The sequence below is a fragment of the Leucopleurus acutus genome (genome assembly GCF_964270905.1).
Source record: "Leucopleurus acutus genome assembly, chromosome: 4".
NCBI lineage: Eukaryota > Metazoa > Chordata > Mammalia > Artiodactyla > Delphinidae > Leucopleurus > Leucopleurus acutus.
In genome coordinates, this window is record NC_139146.1 from 145184502 (window position 1) to 145203329 (window position 18828).

The window sequence follows — 18828 nt, forward strand, 5'->3', positions numbered from 1 at the left end:
ACAACAAAAATGCCATTCAATAGGTAAATTTTAAACAAACTAGAAACAACAAAAATAGGTAAATACCACTCAGCAATAAAAAACAATGAACTACTGATGCATGCAACAACTTGGATGGACCTCAAGGGCATTTTGCTGAGTGAAAAAAAAGCTGATTTCAAAAGGCCACATATTGTATGATTCAACTTATATAACACTCTTAGAATGAGTGGAGAACATCAGTGGTTACCAAGAGCTGCGGATGGTGGGGAAGAAGGTGCGAGTGTGACTACACAGGGGTAGAATGCGGGAGATTTTTGTAATGATGGAGGAGTAGTCTTGTATTGCAGTGGTGGTTAGAGATTCTAAACTTGGGATAAAATGGCACAGTGCTATATGTATACCTAGTACCCATGTCAATTTCCTGATTTTGATACTGTACTGTAATTACTGAAGATGTAACCATTGGGGGAAACTTGGTGAAGGGTATATGGGATATCTCTGTGCTATAATTGCACTGACTTTGCAATTTCCTGTGTATATATAATTGCTTCAAAATAAACAGTTAAAAGAAAGTTTGCTTAAATATTAACAGAACTTACTGCTTTATGACAAATTATGGATTATTAATGCTTTGTCCTAGAAAATTTTACTCTACTTTCTAATTTTCTCAAAATAGCCCTGTGTTACTTTTATAAGAAGAAAATGTATTAAAATGGAATAAAAATGTCTTATTTCTTTTCTGATGGCTCAAGGTTAAAAGTAATTAATAGGCAGGATGGGGTCCAGAAATAGCAAACCCGGAGATGCAAATTTTTGGCATCTGAAAAGTAGCCTAACCAGAGTGACTTCTAGAATTTCCTCACATTAGTAACTCTCTTCGTCCCTATCTATTTAACTAAGAGGTAGTAAACCACATCCTTTTTTAAAATATCTTAAAAAAATAAACTGACGCAATACTCCTACATTCACAAGAAATGTAAATGTTAGCCTAGAGATATAAAGTTTCTCAAGCCAGATTTCTCTTAAATTACCCTTAATCCTTAGACAGTTCCACATAAGGAGCCCATGAAACAAGAAGATATGTGATCAGGTTTATATCAAGTAGAGACATACTGTTAAACACCATAAATATACGTTTATTAGATACCTGCAATGAGTTTCCATATGCTCCTCCATTTTTCTCTGGCCTATCTTCCTCTCCACAGATAAAGCTGTCTTTCTTAAATGATGTCACTCTTCATTATCTCCAGGAAAAACTCCAAATTCCGTAACGAGCTTTATCATGCCCTTCAAGATGTGGTCCTACCCTCCTTTTCTATTTCACTTCCTGTCACCGTCACATCACCTATCTCAATCCATGAAGGAGATGAACACATTTTGATAACCCACCCTTTGCTAGATATTCTCCTAGGAGTTTCATACCTCTGCTATAAGCCACTCCTTCAGTATGTTGAAATTTATCCTTTAAGATCAAACTCTCCGATGATACACCAGAGAACCTCTGTGATGTCTAATAGTTTTTTTTCCTCTCTCCTCCCCTTCTCTCCAAGTTATTGACTTAAATCACTCCTTCCCTGTGTTCATACAGCATTTTATAAATAATTTATCAGAGCCCTATGTCATTGAATTCTTCACTGTTATCTCGCCGAATAAATTGTGACTCAGGGATAATACCTAAATACATTTATAGACTAAATGCCTAGCACAGTGTTTAAATATCTACAGTTGACCCTTGAACAATGTGGGTTTGAACTGTGAGGGTCCACTTATTCATGGACTTTTCTTCATTAAAATCATATATGTACCATAAATAGTTTTCCTTATGATTTTTTAATAATATTTTCTTTTGTCTAGCTTATTTTATTGTAAAAATAAGTATATAATATATATAACACACAAAATACATGTTAATTAACAGTTTATGTTGCTGGTAAGGTTTCAAGTCAGCCGTAGGCTATTATTAGTTAAGTTTGGGGAGATTCAAAAGTTATACATGGATTAGCAAAAATAAACAAATGGGACTACATCAAACTAAAAAGCTTTTGCACAGTGAAAGAAACTATCAACAAGATGAAAAGGCCACCTACTGAATGGGGGAAGATATTTGCAAATGATATACCCGATCAGGGGTTAATATCCAAAATATAAAAAGAACTCATACAACTTGACATTAAAAAAACAAACAACCAGATTAAAAATGGTCAGAGGATCTGAATAGACATTTTTTCCAAATGTCTGTATAAATTACAGACATTTAACATACAGATGGCCAACAGGCACATGAAAAGATGCTCAACACCACTAATCACCAGGAAATGCAAATCAAAACCACAATGAGCTACCACCTCGCACCTGTCAGAATGTCTATTATCAAAAAGGCAACAAGTAATAAGCGTTGGTGAGAAGGTGGAGAAAAGGAAACCCTGTGCATTGGTGCAGCCACTATGGAAAACCGTATGGAGGTTCCTCAAGCAATTTAAACCAGAACTAGAGTACGATCCACAAATTCCACTCCTGGGTATTTATCCAAATAAAGTGCAAATACTAATTGGAAAAGATTATGTTCTTTTGAATTGAAAAGATTATGCACCCCTATGTTCACTGAAGCATTATTTACAGTAGCCAAGAAACAGACTCAGAGGAAAAGAGATCAGATTTGTGGTTACCAGCTAGCCACCTCTGCCTCTCCTGGTGTGCAGAAGTGACTTTGAATTTTGGGAATAAAGATGTGGATGGTAGATGTTTGTTAATGGAACAGCAATTGGCCTGGGAAAAGGTACCCTGATGAGCACTGCTTCATTTAATGATGAGCAAATCTCATGAATGTGAATGATTAAGAAGAATGACAGTGCACGGTTTTGTGAAAAGAGTTTTTGCTTTTCTAAGAAAAATCAGACTTAGAATTTTCCAAGAAAGTTTGACATTAGTTATAAATGGAACTTTGAATGTTTCCAAGAAACATTACAATTATGTTTACCAACACAGCTGAAGCATGAAATTAGAAGCTATCTTTAAGTTTGGGGAGAGAATTAGGTCTCTTTTAACTTATTTGGCTCTGATTTTCCCCTTTCATAATTAACCTAGTGAAAAGATTAGAAGGAAGGGGAGATTCATTATACCCAATGTTGACTTTTAATAATATGAGTTGGCATTAGAAAGAAATAATTTGTTAAAAAAATGAATGTTCAGTTATTTTGGATTGTGGAAAGCTACACCTGAGGGAAACATCATGTGCAATTAGGATCTTTTCCCATTAGATTTTACTTTAGAAAATCCTATGGGTGTAAAAATGTGACAGAGGCTTTTGCTCCCACTGCTATTGCATGAAAGTCTAGATACTAACGAATGCTGGCAAAGTTGTAATGACTAAATAGCTCAGATATACACACACCATGAGGCCTGCGACCTCAGTGAAAGGGCGGCTCAAGCAAACAAATTTTAAGAACCAGCAAGAAACAAATTGTAAGATAAAGAAAAACTTCGGTAGGTAAAGTCATGAATTGCTATTGGATTGATGTAGGTTAGATTTCCAGCTCCGACACTATTCACTGTGTGCTAGTGAGCAGTTAACTTCCAAATTTCTGTTTCTTGATCTACAAAGTAGGAATCATAGTAGTAGTTGTATTATTAGGGTAATTTTGAGTAATAAAGGGGATATATATATATATATATATGCTTGATAAATTCATAATAAATTCTCAGTGAATAATATCCATAATTTTTATTATTTATGATTGTCACATGCTACATAAAATCAGTTATTTAAAATGTTCTTCATTCATTTATTTTAAAATATTTCAAAGTCAGATCTGAGCTACATAGTAAAAACCTATGTACTTTAAGTACTCTTAAAATATAACATGTAAAACAAAGTTGACAAGAAGTATATTAGTGAGATTAAAATGCTCCATTTTAATTTTTTCAAACTGTTTTTCTTAATGTGATTTCCATTGACTGGTCTGGCAAGCAGTCTTACCCTGAGTGGCAGGTATCAATTATAGACATAATTAGCTCATGCTGGGATATACGCCCAGACAATCGACCCAACACAAAAATCTCCTAACTTCTGATACTTTATTTCCTCAGACAAATTGAGGATTTGAATAATGTCATCCTTTACATCACTATACTTAGCAATGAATGAGGCTATGACACATCCTTTATAAAGTTCCCTAAAAAGCAACTAGCCATACAAATGTACAAGGGTGTGGAACGGGGACTAGTGTGGCATAGTTAGAACACAGATTCAGGAATGAGACAGATTTAAGGTCTGGTCTTTAACCAATCACTTATTAGCTGCATGATTTGAGGCAAGTTACTTATCTTTTCAACTTCAGTTGTAAAATGGGTTATTAATAAGTAGTATGCATTCCAGAAGATGGTTGTAAGTATTAAATAAGCCAATGCACGTCAAACATCTAGTACAAAGTCTGGCATCTTGTGAGTGCTCAATAAATGTTAATTATTATTTGCACAATTTTACTAATTCATTGATTTCTTGGGCTGGGAAAGTGTAATCATTTTCATTATTGCTTAAAATAGGACTCTGATGGGGTCATGAGCTTAAATTTTACATGCGCTTCACTCTGGATCACTTATAACTTATGCCACACGTAGAACTGGCTACAAGGGTAGTAAGTTAAAAGGATGTGAAGGTTCTGCACCAAAGAAATAGCTGGGAAAACAACTTAAGACTGATTTGATGAGAAGTTGGGAACATCATTTTCATAAATGAATGAAATAATTGACTATTAGTAGCTGAATTTTGAGGTTTCAATTTATATACACAAGCAGTTGAAGAAAATACCCTATTTCTTTTTAGATCATTAATTCTTGACTTTATTTTAGTATTGTGCTATAATAATTTTGCAACTACTAATGGAATTCATTTACATACTATTTTAAAGGCAAGAAGAATTCAAGTTTTCTCTTAAGGATGAAGTAAATCCCTAATTAATTCCTTGACAAAGTTAAATTATTCTAATCTTGAACTGTCAACTTTGTTGAGAAATAAATGTTTTTTAACTTTACGAAAGTTCAAACTACCTTGATTTTGGATTAATAAAATTTTCAGAGAAATTTTTCGTAAAACAATATACAGAACACTATGTTCTAATAAGGCAGAAGCTGTACTGTGGCACTGACCTGACCTTATGGTATGAAACCACATAAAGAAAAACTGGCCACGGTAAATCAAAGGCCTTTGGGCTCATGGGAAAGTCATTTGTGAAATGAAGCACTGACTTAGGTAGCTTTCAGGATTCAAAAGTACAGTATAGTTAACGGCAATTTACCACCACTGTAGCTGGAAAAACAGCAGCAATAATACTCATGTTAGCTATAATGCAATGAAGAGACAGAATGTGGTTTTACCTCTTGAAAGCCATTCTCATTCTCTCTCTCTCTCTCTCTCTCCCTCTCCCTACCTATCACCTATCTATCAATCATCCAGTGTCTACCTAACTATTTACTCAGACAGTGCATAATGGGACAGACTCAAGGCAAAGACTGAGCATCTCAAACTTGAAATATATATATTTTAGTATGTATCCTTTTCCTTCTTTTTAATAATATTGCCCACAGTCATATTTTACAGAGGTTAAAATTCTGAATATGTGTTATCCTTCCAGGAAAATATGGGAAGCAATGTCCAAATTATACCCAGAATTTTATTGTATAAAGAATGCTGTACCAAAACTGTACTTTCAGGAGTTGGACTATGTTGTGATGTCTGCACATCACAAAATTAAGCCTTTACTCAAAAGGAAGTTGTAAATATATTAACAGACATCACATAGCTTTGGCCACGCCTGTCATTTCTCATGCTTTGTACCAAGTGGAATCTTTGTCTACTTACTGGATGGAGCTTTCAATGCGGGTGATAGTGAGGAAAGCAGCAAGGTTTGCTGTGTAAGATGAGATGACAATCAAAGCAAATAGCCACCAAGCCCCCATCATCATTCGGGTAGCCAGAGTTGTGTATGGGACTTCCCCACCTGTGGAAAGAAGCAAAGAGAATAAAAGAACATCAACAAGTCTTTATTTAGAATCTGAAGTCATACACATTCAAGAGCAAGTTAAATTTTCAGTAATGAGAAATCTTTCACATAACATCAGCATGGATCTCTGTATTTTGCTTACGTTCATCACTTCATATTTGAATCTGGTTTATGAGATTATGTGAGACTCAGTCAAATAGAAGCATGATAAATATTTAGTATAACATGTTTAAATGATATTTCTTCCAGCTTGTTCTTCAACCCTAGAATTACCCTCTTATTACAACCTCAGATATACACTTTATATCCAAGGGCTTGACTATTTACTAGTTAGGAGATATTAATACTATTATGCTTATATTTAACATAACTTTTCAGATTTCTAGTTTAATAACTAATATTAAAAGATTATTTTTTGTTAAATTCCCTAGAATCATAGGTTATTAATAATCTTGGGAGAACACATATGACTATTGGTTTCAGCATCATCACATGTGTTTTGATCTACTCCTAACTGACTCACCACTCTTTTGTAATCTTGTTGTAGAATCTTCTTCTCCATCTTCTAAATGTTGGTGTGTCCTTGGGCTCAGTCTCTAAACTGTTTCTGTTCTGTCCGCATTCCAACCGCAGCTAATCTCAAGTCCCCTGATGTTGAATATTATCTACAGTATACTTTGATGACTCTCAGATTTATATTTCAAGCTTTACTCTCTCTAGATAGCTACAGATAAATGCCTACATAATTTCCACTTGGAATTTAATAGGCATCTGAAATTTATCACATCTGAATCAGAACGCTTTATTTTCACTCTTGAATGAACACCCCAGTCTACACTATTTCAGGGAATAGCACCACTCCACTCTATTTCTCAGACCAAATACTTAGAAACTTTCCAACATCCTATCTGGTAGCAAGTCCTGTCACCTTTATCTTCAAACCACATACCAAATCCTACCTCATCTCCTCACTTCCAGTGCTGTCACATCTTCTTTTGACTGTACTACTAAACCACTTAAATGGTTTACTTGTTTACATTCTATGCACTACCACTCCTAAGTCTATCTCGATGGTGCTCTTTGGAAATGAAAATGAAATCGTGATATTCCTCTGATCAAAACTTCCAATGGACTCCTGTCACTCTCAGAGAAAAACAAAGCAACCCCAAATCTCTACCAAGGCCTATCAGGTCCTACATGAACTGATCTCACGTCAATTTCCTGACTTGCATTTTTCCACCCTCTCAACGGCCTTCTTGCAATTTCTTGCATGGAGTTACGCTGATTTCTGTCCTAGGGTCTTTGTACTTGCAATTTTTATGCCTGGAATTCTCTGCTCTTTAATTTAAAAATGACCTTCCCTTTAATTTTTTTAAGTGTCTCCTCAGATGATACTTCCTCACAAATACGTATTTCCATTCTATCTAAAATAATTTCTCACGACCTCATTCTTTCAGTCACTGTATTTTTTAAAAATCGTAATTTATCATATATTTTATATATTTTTGGTTTTTTCCTCTTCCTTATTGTCTAGTTTCTAACACAGAAACAGTTCTTGCCCCCTTTTAGGTGGGTAAATATTTGTTAAATGAATATATGTTTTGTATGGAGTTAATAATCCTTTTAAAATAAATTAGGTTTATGCTAAGAGTAAAAATAAATTAAAGAGATATAATACTACATTTGCCTAGGTACATCAATATGTGAATGGCTTAACAGGATTCAATTAATTATCATATCAGGCAGATTTTTATGCCAACCACTAATTCTCACTATGCAATATTTCTAAACTTTCAGTGTAGTACAAACATACCCTTTGGGTATGACCTGAGCTATTTTCCTGATGTAATATACTCAGAATAGGCTAACCTCTGATATCTGGAACACGTTTTTTCAAAAGTAGTTATAATGCATTTTGGATATTTTCTTCTTCAAAGCAAAGGAAATATTCACTCAGCTTTTAAAAGATGAAAGTACAATAAAATATTCATTTTTAAACCAAATGGGGACTTTCTAGACAAAATGATTAATTGAAAAAAAAAATAAAATATGAACAAGATGATCACTAAAGACTGAAAGATGTTAATAAGTATAACAAAAGTAGAATAGTAAATTCATGACTGAAAAGCCTAATCGAAGGTTTGTGTCCATGAAGTCTTTACCCTTGGTAGAGTCGTTATCACCCATAAGAAAGAATACTTGCTGAGCTTTCTTCATCTGTGGCATAAAGCCTGAAACTTGGGGAATTCAAATATTCTTGTGGAGTCCAAATAAAATGACATTTTATTTGATATCTGCACTTAGAAATCAAATATTAAAAGTAAAGGGAATCTTGACTTCTAATTCTGGTAATTCAAGACAATCCTCCCACTGATGGCAACTAGAAAAAATGAACATATAATGCATTTGAGAGCAGTAAGAAACTAGAAGATCAAGATCCTGAAGAAGATAACTCAGAAATGTGACTGGTATTTAGGACTGCTTTTTCCTGAGGGATAAATGCCAATTTAACAACAGGAAGATAAGAAACTGAGATGTTGAGCAATGTTTTGAAAGCCTTCAAAGTCAGGTGGCTATAAAAATTAAGGCCCAGGGCTTGCCCAAATGGGGGTGGGACTAAGAAAACCAGAAAATCCTCATATGCTTGGAAATCAACAATTACAATTCTATTAGGGCCATGGGTCAAAGAAAAATCACAAGAGAAATAAAAAGTATTTTTAAGTTGATGAAAATAAAAATACTCCATATCAAAATTTCACAAGTTTTGATAGCTGATAGGATGTAGCTAAATTTGTGTTTAAAGGGAAATTCATAACTTATATAAGAAGTCTGAAAATCAATGAGCTATTCATCAATTTCAGGAAGTTAAAAAAAATCAGGCAAGCTAAACCCAAAGAACACAGAAGGAAGGACATAATAAATGTAAGAGCAAAAATTAGTAAACTAGATAAAAAATAAAATAGAGAATGTTGATCCAACAGAAGTTTGGGCCTTTGAAAATACCCATAAAAAGCTCTCGAGACTGATCAAGAAAATAAGTAAAGGCACAAAAAAATACAATAATAGGAGTTAAAAGGGCATATTGTTACAGATGTTTCAGATATTAGAAGGATAAAAGAGGAGGATCTTATGTACAGTTCTATGCCAATTAATTTGAAAATTGAGATGACATGGACAAATTTGTAGAAGAACTGCCACCAAAAGAAATAGAAAATTTTAATGATCTTATAAGTATTAAAGACTTTGAATCCACAATTAAAACTTACCCACCAAAAAATTCAAGACCAGTGGGCTTTCTGGGAAAAAACCTACCAAATGTTTTATCAATAATTAAGTATAATTTTACACAAACTCTTTCTGAGGTTAGAAAAAAGCAAGACATCATTTCATACATTTTATAAAGAAGGCACAACTTTGATAACAAAATCTGAAAATGTCATTCCAGGAAAGGAAAATTAATGGCCAGTCTTTCATATGATAGTAGATTAAAAAAAAAGACTTACATAAATTAGTAAACTGAAAATTGCAAAAAATAAATAAATAAGCATGCTGGGTTTATTATATGAAAGCAAGGGTTGGTTTGGCATTTAAAAATAAATCATTAAAATTCACTAAATTAGCACTATAAAGGAGAAAAGTCCTACAATCATCTTGGTTGAAACAGAAAAGGCACAGATAAAATTCAACATCCAGTCATAAAAAAATTGAAAACCTAGAAATTCTCCAGCAAACTAGAAATAAAAAAAACAAACTTAGTCTCACAAGAGTATTTTCAGGAAGCCTCCAGCAAATGTTCATACTTACTAACAAAATAAGCATTTTTAAAGACTATCTTAAAGGCTACAAGTTGTTACCACTTCTATTCAACATTTAATTGTAGCTACTAAACAGTGTAGTACAATAAGCAAAAACAATAAATACAAAGAAAGAAAAAATACTAAAAAATTGGAAAGAGTGAAAGAAGTTATGGGTTAGAGATGATATGAATATGTATGTAGAAAATCTAAGAGAATATGGAATAAATTACTAAAATTAATGTTAGTTTACTATGGTACAGAGTCAATCTTCAAAAATAATCAGATATGCTTACAGTAGTAACAAACATTTAAGACATGAAATTAAAAAATATACACCATTTGCAATAGCACTAAATATATCAAATATCTAGAAATAAAGATGTGTAAGATCTCTACATGAAAATCTATAAAACTTTTTTGAGTGCAGTAAAAGAAGGTTAAATAAATAAATAGATATATCATGTTTATTGATCAAAGACTCAATATTATAAAGATATAAATTTTTCTCAAACTGATCTATAGATTCCATGAATTACCAATCAAAATCTCAAGTTCTCTGCATGTGTGTGTGTGTGTGTGTGTGTGTGTGTGTGTGTGTGTATGTATGTGTGTGTGAGAGAGACAGAGAGGGAATGTATGTGTGTGTTTGTGAAAAGCTAAATGTAAAATTTGTAGAAAATTCCAAAAGAACAATAATAGCTAAGACGGTGTTCAAGAAGAAGAAGAAGACTGGTTCTAGTTGACTGTAGCTTTATATAGTAATTAAGATAGTATGATATTTGTCCAAGGATAGACCAAATCAATGAAAATTATTCATGTGTACATAGACAATTTATGCCCAGCTGGCACTGCAGTACTATATAGACAGGGAGGTCTTTTCAGTAAGTACTACTAGGTCAACCTGGATATATATATGAAAAATAATGAAACTTGTCTCCTAACTTATAATACATACAAAAATCAATACCAAGTGCCTTACATATGTAAATATAAAATATAAACAATAAAGCTTCTAGAAAAGAATATAAGAGAATATATCCAACATATCCACAAGATTGGGTACTGAAAGACTTTTTCTGAACAGAGCACAGAATGCATTAGCAAAAAGCAAAAAACCTGAGCTGAGCCAGGGCCAGCTCCTCCCCCCAGGGCTCTGTAGCCATGTCATGGACCAGCCCTGCCTACCAGTGTACTATAGCAGTAGCTGTGGCCCTACCACAACATGAGGGTGCATGCAACCCAAATAGGGACACCCCTTGAGCACCGAGCTCCAGTGGCCAGGCAGGATTGTGCCTCTGAGTCCCATAGAACATCTCCTACATAAGGCCATTCCTTCAAGACTGGGAGAGGTACCTGATTTAACTAATAAAGAGAAACACAGAGAATTAATCAAAATGAGGAGACAGAATAAGAACTAAATGAAATGGAGATAAGCAATATACCTGATAAAGAGTTCAAAGTAATGGTAATAAAGATGCTCACTGAAACTGGGAGAAGTACAGATGAACACAGTGAGAACGTCAACAAAGAGAAAATGTAAGACAGTACCAAACAAAAATTGTAACTGAAATGAAAAATATACTAGTGGCGTTTACAGAAGACTGGATGAGGTAGAAGAATGAATCAGTGAGCTGGAAGACAAAGCAATGGAAATCCCCCAGACAGAGCAGCAAAATGAAAAAAAAAAAAACACAACAATTTTAAAAAAGTGAAGATACCTTAAGGGACCTTTGGGACAACACTGAGCATAATAACATCTGCATTGTAGAGATTTCAGAAGGAGAAGAGAGAGAGAAAGTTCCAGGAAAATTATCTGAAGAAATAGTGGCTGAATTTCCCTCATCTGGGGAAGGAAACAGGCATCCAGGTACAGGAATACCAGAGATGAACCCAAAAAAGACACACACCAAGACACGTTATAATTAAAATGGTAAAAGTTAAAGACAAAGAGAGAATTCTAAAAGCATCAAGGAAAAAAACATTACATACATTGGAAACGCCATAAGGCTATCAACAGATTTTTTTTCAGTAGAAACTTCAGGCCAGAAAGGAATGGCATGACATATTAAAAGTGCTGAAAGGAAAAAAAAATACAACCAAGAATTCTCTACCCAGCAAATTATCATTTAGAATAGAAGGAGAGATTAAAGAGTTTCCCAAGTAAGCAAAAGCTAAATGAGTTAATTACCACTAAACTGGTTCTATAAGAAATGTTAAAGGGGCCTCTTCAAGGTAAAAAGAAATGGCATTAATTAATAATTTTAAAAAACATACAAAAGATCTCACTGGAAAATATAAATATATAATAAAGGTAGTGGATCAATCACTTGTAAAGCAAGCATGAACGTCAAAAAACAAAAGTAGTGAAATTAACTACAATTACAATAATTAGGTAAGGGATATATAAAATAAAAAGATGTAAAGTGTCATCAAATTATAAAATGTGGTGGAAGGGGAGTAAAATGACAAAGCTTTGGAATGTATTCAAATTTAACTGTTATCAACTTAAAAAGGACTGCTGTTTACATAGGATGTTATATGTGGACCTCACAGTAGCCACAAGGAAAAAACTTATAGTAAATATACAAAAGAAAATGAGAAAGGAATCTAACACAACACTAAAGGAAACCATGATCACCCAAGGGAAGAAAGAAAAAGAAGAAACAGAGAGGAACTATGAAACCAGCCAGAAAACAACAGAATGGCAATAAGAACATACAGATCAATAGTTACTGTAAATGTAAAGGGACTAAATTCGCCAAACAAAGACGTAGAAAAACTTGAAATAGAACTACCATATGACCCAGTAATCCCACTAGTGGGCATATACCCTGAGAAAACCATAAGTCAAAAAGAGTCATGTACCACAATATTCACTGCAGCACTATTTACAATAGCCAGGACATGGAAGTAACCTAAGCGTCCATCGACAGATGAATGGATAAAGAAGATGTGACACATATATACAATGGAATATTACTTAGCCATAAAAAGAAACAAAATTGAGTTATTTGTAGTGAGGTGGATGTCAAAAAGAGAAAAACAAATACCATATGCTAACACATATACTTGGAATCTAAAAAAAAAATGGTTCTGAAGAACCTAGGGGCAGGACATGAATAAAGACACAGACGTAGAGAATGGACTTAAGGACATGGAGAGGGGGAAGGGTAAGCTGGGACGAAGTGAGAGAGTGGCATGGACATATATACACTACCAAATGTAAAACAGATAGCTAGTGGGAAGCAGCCGCAGAGCACAGGGAGATCAGCTCAGTGCTTTGTGACCACCTAGAGGGGTGGGATAGGGAGGGTGGACGGAGATGCAAGAGGGAGGGGATAAGAGGATATATGTATACATATAGCTGATATACTTTTTTATACAGCAGAAACCAACACAACACTGTAAAGCAATTATACTCCAATAAAGATGTTAAATAAAAAAAAAAATGGGCAGAGGATCTGAATAGATATTTTTTCCGAAGGAGACATACAGATGGCACAGAGGCATATGAAAGTATATCCAACATCACTAATTATTAGTGAAATGAAAATCAAACCCACTATGATATATTGCCTCCACCTGTTAAGATGGGTGTTATTAAAAAAAGAGAGAGAGAAAATATGCTTTGGTGAGGATGTGGAAAAAAGGGAACCCTTGTATGCTTTTGGTTCAAATGTAAATTTGTGCAGCCACTATGCAAAACCTATGGAGGTTCCTCAAAAAATTAAAATTGAACTGCCATGTGAACCAGCAATTCCTCCTCTGAGTATATATCTGAAGGAAATGAAATATGCATCTCAAATAGAGAACTGCACTCCCATGTTCACTGAAGCATTATTCACAACTGCCAAGATATGGAAACAACTTAAATGTTCATCAGTAGATGCATGGATAAATAAAATGTGATATGTATTTAAAGACAAGCCACAGTAGAACACACACACACACACAAATATTATTCATCCACAAAAACGAGAATCCTGCCATATGTGACAACATGGATGCACCGTGAGGAAATTACGTTGAGTGAAATAAGCCAGCCACAGAAAAACAAATGCTGCATGATTTCACTTACATGTGCAATCTAAAATAATCAAATTCGTAGAAGCAGAGAATAGAATGGTGGTGGTCAGGGGCTGGGGTGGGAAGTATGGGGGAAATGAGATGTTGGTCCAAGGGTGCAAAGTTTCATTTATGCACTATGAATAAGTTCTAGAGGCCTAATGGACAGCATGGTGACAACAGTTAGCAAAACTGTATCATATACTTGATACTTGCTAAGAGGATAGATCTTGAATTAAATCTTCTCAACACACACACTGTAATTATGAAGAGGTTATAGACAAATTATTTAGCTTGATTATGGTGATCTTTTAACAGTGTATACAAATATTAAAACATCAAGTTGTAAATCTTAGTACAATTTTTATCAGTCAAACATATCTCAATAAATTTATTTCAAAATGAGGATAAAAAATGAAAAGATTGATAAATTTGACTATGGTAATACTTTGTAGTTCAAAACCCACCATGAAGAAAGTAAAGACAAGCCACAGTAGAACATATCTGCAATACTCATATCTAACAGAAATTTCATCAATGTATATTAACTTCTATAAATCAATAACAATAAAACAGACAATAACTAGAAAAATGGGCAAGAGTTTTCACAAAGGAAGATACCAAATGCCCATTAAATATGTGAAAAGGTGGCAACTTCATTAGTTATTGGGGTACACAAACTAAAAGAAAAATGAAATACCACTACATAGCCAACAGAATAATTGAAATAAGGAAATATACAATATCAAGTGTTGGCAAGGATGTAGAGTGACTAGAATCCTAGTAACCTATTGATGAGATTATAAATTGGTTCACTCACTTTGACAAACAATTTGGCAGCATCTCTGAAAACTACCATACACATACCTTAAGACTCAGCAGTTCCACTCAGGTACATACCTCAAAGAGGAAAATGTGTACACTGAGACATGAACAGGAATCTCCAAAGCAACATTATTCATAATAGCCTCAAACTGGAAATAGCCTAAACACTCTTTGAGGATAGAGTGTATAAAGTACAGTATATATATATATATACACACACACACAGACACACACAGACACACACACATATGTATTCATATAGTGGGATATTATATAGTAATGAAAATGAACAGATTTCAGTTATATATAACACCATGAATGGACTTCACAAACTAAATTTCTGAGTAAAAGAATGCACACTGTATAATAACTGCTCTAAAACAGGCAACATGAATGGTAGTGTTGATAATCTCATGAGTGGTTACCTTTGGGGATACAGACTAATGGTTGAGGTGGGGAAATGGGGGCTGTGTCACGGGTAATGTTCTATCTTTTCCTGGGTGGCAATTACACTGGTGTTCCATTGTTGGTAATTCATTGAGCTGCACTTTTAAGTTTTGTGCACTTTTCTGTACTTAAATCGTATCTCACAATTAAAAACAAGACCTAAATAAAAGAAGTACAAAGAGAGAAGGGTGAGTTTAATAAAGACCATTTTTCCCTTCCTTTGTTTTTTCTGTATCCACAATTTGAAAAAAAAATAGTATTTTCATAGATTCTGGATGCTAGAAGACAGGTAAAAGACAAAAAATTACCTGTTAAATTAAAAACACAGCCCCACATTGCTAAAAGCATAGCAGAAATTAGGCTGGCTATTCCTGACATTTCAGGGTGTGCAAAGGTCTGACTCTAGAGCTGGGCATTTTGATTCTTATAATCCCTGGTGAGTTTGAAGTCCCCCAATATCAGTCTGCAGAAGGATGTAGAATTTGTATATTTTCAAAGTGACCCTTCTGCAGTAAGAGAAATATTCTTGACACAGATTTGCATTTTGATGTGACTGGTTTGCCACCTCAAAAAGTATATCAACTTTACTACTGTATATATTATCTTATTTATAAAGGTTGTTAAAGAAGTAAAATAATGTTTTTCCCTCAGGCAAGATTATAGAACTTGATAATTTCACCTGCGTCAGGCAAAAACTTGTTGCTCTAAGTCTTATTCTGTGTGAGTATATATGCATTTTTGTGTTTGTCTGAAAATATAGAAAAGTAATTGTTTAAGATTCTCCAATTTCGTTGCTTGGTAAATCAGCTTCTCATAGGTTTAATAACTCACAAAGTGTTTCTTATATAATCTGGGACCGTGTAATTTTTTTATGAAGTATGATTAAGAAAAAAATAGAAGAAAATTCATTATTCCCTTTCCTTATAAGCATTCCTGTTTCAGGAATTAGATCCTTATTGAAGCTAGGTTGCTAGCAAAATGGCTAAAGACACTTATAGCAAGGAGAAAATCTCCCATATTAGGGATGAATGAATATGTTCAAGTAAGCTGGTCAATTGGAGTGTCAGTAAATATTAGAACATTTTATACTTACAAAGTCACAATTCAGAAAATATGAAGAGGATAATGTTGGCAATTAGCCACTGCCAAGGCGATGTTTTATTGATACATTTAAGGATGGGTGATATTGTACATATCTCCTAAATGCATAAGGTATGTCAGTCATATTTGCCTGACTTCAATGAAGTCAATGACTTCAATGAACTTCCTTGAAGTTCATTCATAAATAGTCAAATTGAGAGCCTGGCTGCTACTAGATTTGTAAATGCTTTAATATTTTTTCTTTTGGTGGAGGGTATGGAGGTAATAAGGAGGAGAATGTGAGACACGTGTAAGGTTCACGGTTGGCCACAGGTTAGTATGTCCACTGTCTGAGTAGGGCAGGCTTTCAATGTGGCATGTCTGTCACTGGTACAACAGATGGCTTTAGGTGGTAGGGGCGATAGCACAAAAACATATTGTGTTCTGGTAAGGAAGTTATTCCATTTACAATTACCTTTCAGTATTTTCTTACAATGGCAAGAACAAAGCCTCAGTTTGCTGGTAATAAGTCTGTTTAAAATTTTGAATCTATTTTTTATAAAGGGAAGGCAAATCTCAAACTCCCTTTGGCAGGCAACAGAAACTAATTAGAATTTAATAATATTATATTTCATTTATATTATTAGTATGGTTATTTTCTATTTAATGCAAACGGCACTCTTTTATATTACTGAACATACCTTTATTAACAATAACTCTGACCCCTCTATAATCTCAATTTCAAACAGTCCACACTTTCATCTTTTGAGCTTCCCCCCCCCATCAAGTCTACAGTCCCACCAATATCTAAGATCTATTGACCCTACCACCTTTTCACTATCCATCCCCATTCCTATTAGATGTACTTTCCTCTTACCTAGCTTAAATCCAGTGATTTGTTAAAATAAACACTGCATTTATCCTCAACTCCCTTGAAATCCTCTCAGCAGAGCCCAAACTGAGTCAAATTCATTTTTTTTCTTTACGCTAACTGTGGAATAACTTACACCTGTGCAACTCATTTTCAATTCATGTCCACAGACTTCAAATGAGTCTTTAACGTAGCCTCAGAGTCATATTACATCTTCCTAGAAATTCTCTCCTCCACTCTCTTACACAATTACTTATTCCAGTGTTTCCCTGTCTTCTCATACCACAAATTCCACACTCCCATTCTCACTCTCAGAAGATGATCATGAAATCTAATTTAGAAAATTAAAGCAATTTCAAGGAACTTCCAGAGAAAAGAAGGTACAAAACAGTTTATACGGTGTACTTTAGGGTAAAAAAGGAGCGGGGAATGTGCTTATATTTTCAGAATAAAGCAATAGGAAAACAAACCAAAAGTATATACATATGGAGAGTGGGGGGTAGTAGAGTAAAAGGGACAAAAAGAATGAATTAAGATTTCTGTATAAAACAAAAATGAGAAAATACTATCTCACATTCTCACAAATCTGGAACAACTGGAAAAAAAAAAGATTTCTGTGGCTGACTTTGTTATTTAGCTTTAAATTTAGAACAGTTAAATGTTTCATATAATTAGAAAGAATATTAAATTTTTAAAAAAGCAAATTGAAAACAATGATAAAAATGAACTTGAGAGTATATCAAGTTAGTGACATAATGGCACAGATAAAAGTTATTTCAAATGACTCTAAAATACAATGACTGCTTCCCCCTACTGAAGGCCACAGTCCTTTTGGACAGCCCTCTCATATAACTCTCTCTTCTGGTTCTAGTAACTATTCCCTTTCTTTAACCCTTTAGGCCCAAGAGTGATAATAGCTCCTTCTGTAACTAACAGGTACTGTACCAACTTTTGTTACTTTCTCAAAACTCCACCCACATCATTGTAAAGAGTCCTTTTAGTAATCTTTCCACAGTGTCCCAGACGGAATGCGCCATCTATGTCCTGTCTGGTAGAATGTAAGGTCCCATGGAACAGAAACATAAAAATGGGATTCTGGGATTGAATTGCCCACATGTCTATGTAGTGCTTATTGGTGGGAAATGGAACACTGGCAAGCCACAGCTTGTGGTTACATTATAATCATTCAGTTACTACCAGTGTTGGCATGGGATGAAGGACATGTGGAATGCAAGGCCTTGGGAGACCAAGTGGCTGGGGCAATAACAGTGATTTTACAGGTCGTGGTTTTAGCTAACTGCTCTGAAGTCTTCAAATAAAAGTTAAAGGAGACATTGAGGGCAATGAATACCAAACTCAGAAACAGGGAAAATTTGAGAGGCTTGATGGCAGCTTTGAAGGAGTCTCTTAAATTGTATAGTTTCAAGGCAGATATGACTGCGGACAAGATTAACACTTGACTGTAAGGAAACACAATTCAATCACCAATTAAATCTTCTGTCCTCTATGGTCTCTCATGGTAAGGGAAGGGTGCTGATGAGAAATTCGACCTTCCAAATCTCTCTGAAACTCCTTAGTATTGGAAGCAACCACCCCTTCTGAGGGAATCAGCCTTCCCCAGCATAAATGCTTCTCAGTGACTGGACCTGGGGAATCAGAGTTCTCTCCTGGATTCACCCACATCACCCCTCGCTGCCTCCAGGCTACAACTTAGATCTCAACATAACTCAGTTAGAGAAATATAAAGCCTGCTTATAAAAGT

The 18828-nt window shown here is 34.5% G+C and overlaps 1 protein-coding gene across 3 annotated transcripts in view; it reads right to left on the reverse strand.

The window, feature by feature from the left end:
* GRID2 (glutamate ionotropic receptor delta type subunit 2) overlaps positions 1 to 18828 on the reverse strand; it is a gene marked incomplete at both ends in the record, with an annotated part of 1370777 nt that overhangs the window by 265080 nt on the left and 1086869 nt on the right. For all 3 annotated transcript variants that reach the window (XM_082838450.1, XM_082838451.1, XM_082838449.1), the window contains one exon: positions 5840 to 5978. In XM_082838450.1, the coding sequence (XP_082694576.1) occupies positions 5840 to 5978 (139 nt within the window). The remainder of the gene's footprint in view (positions 1 to 5839; positions 5979 to 18828) is intronic.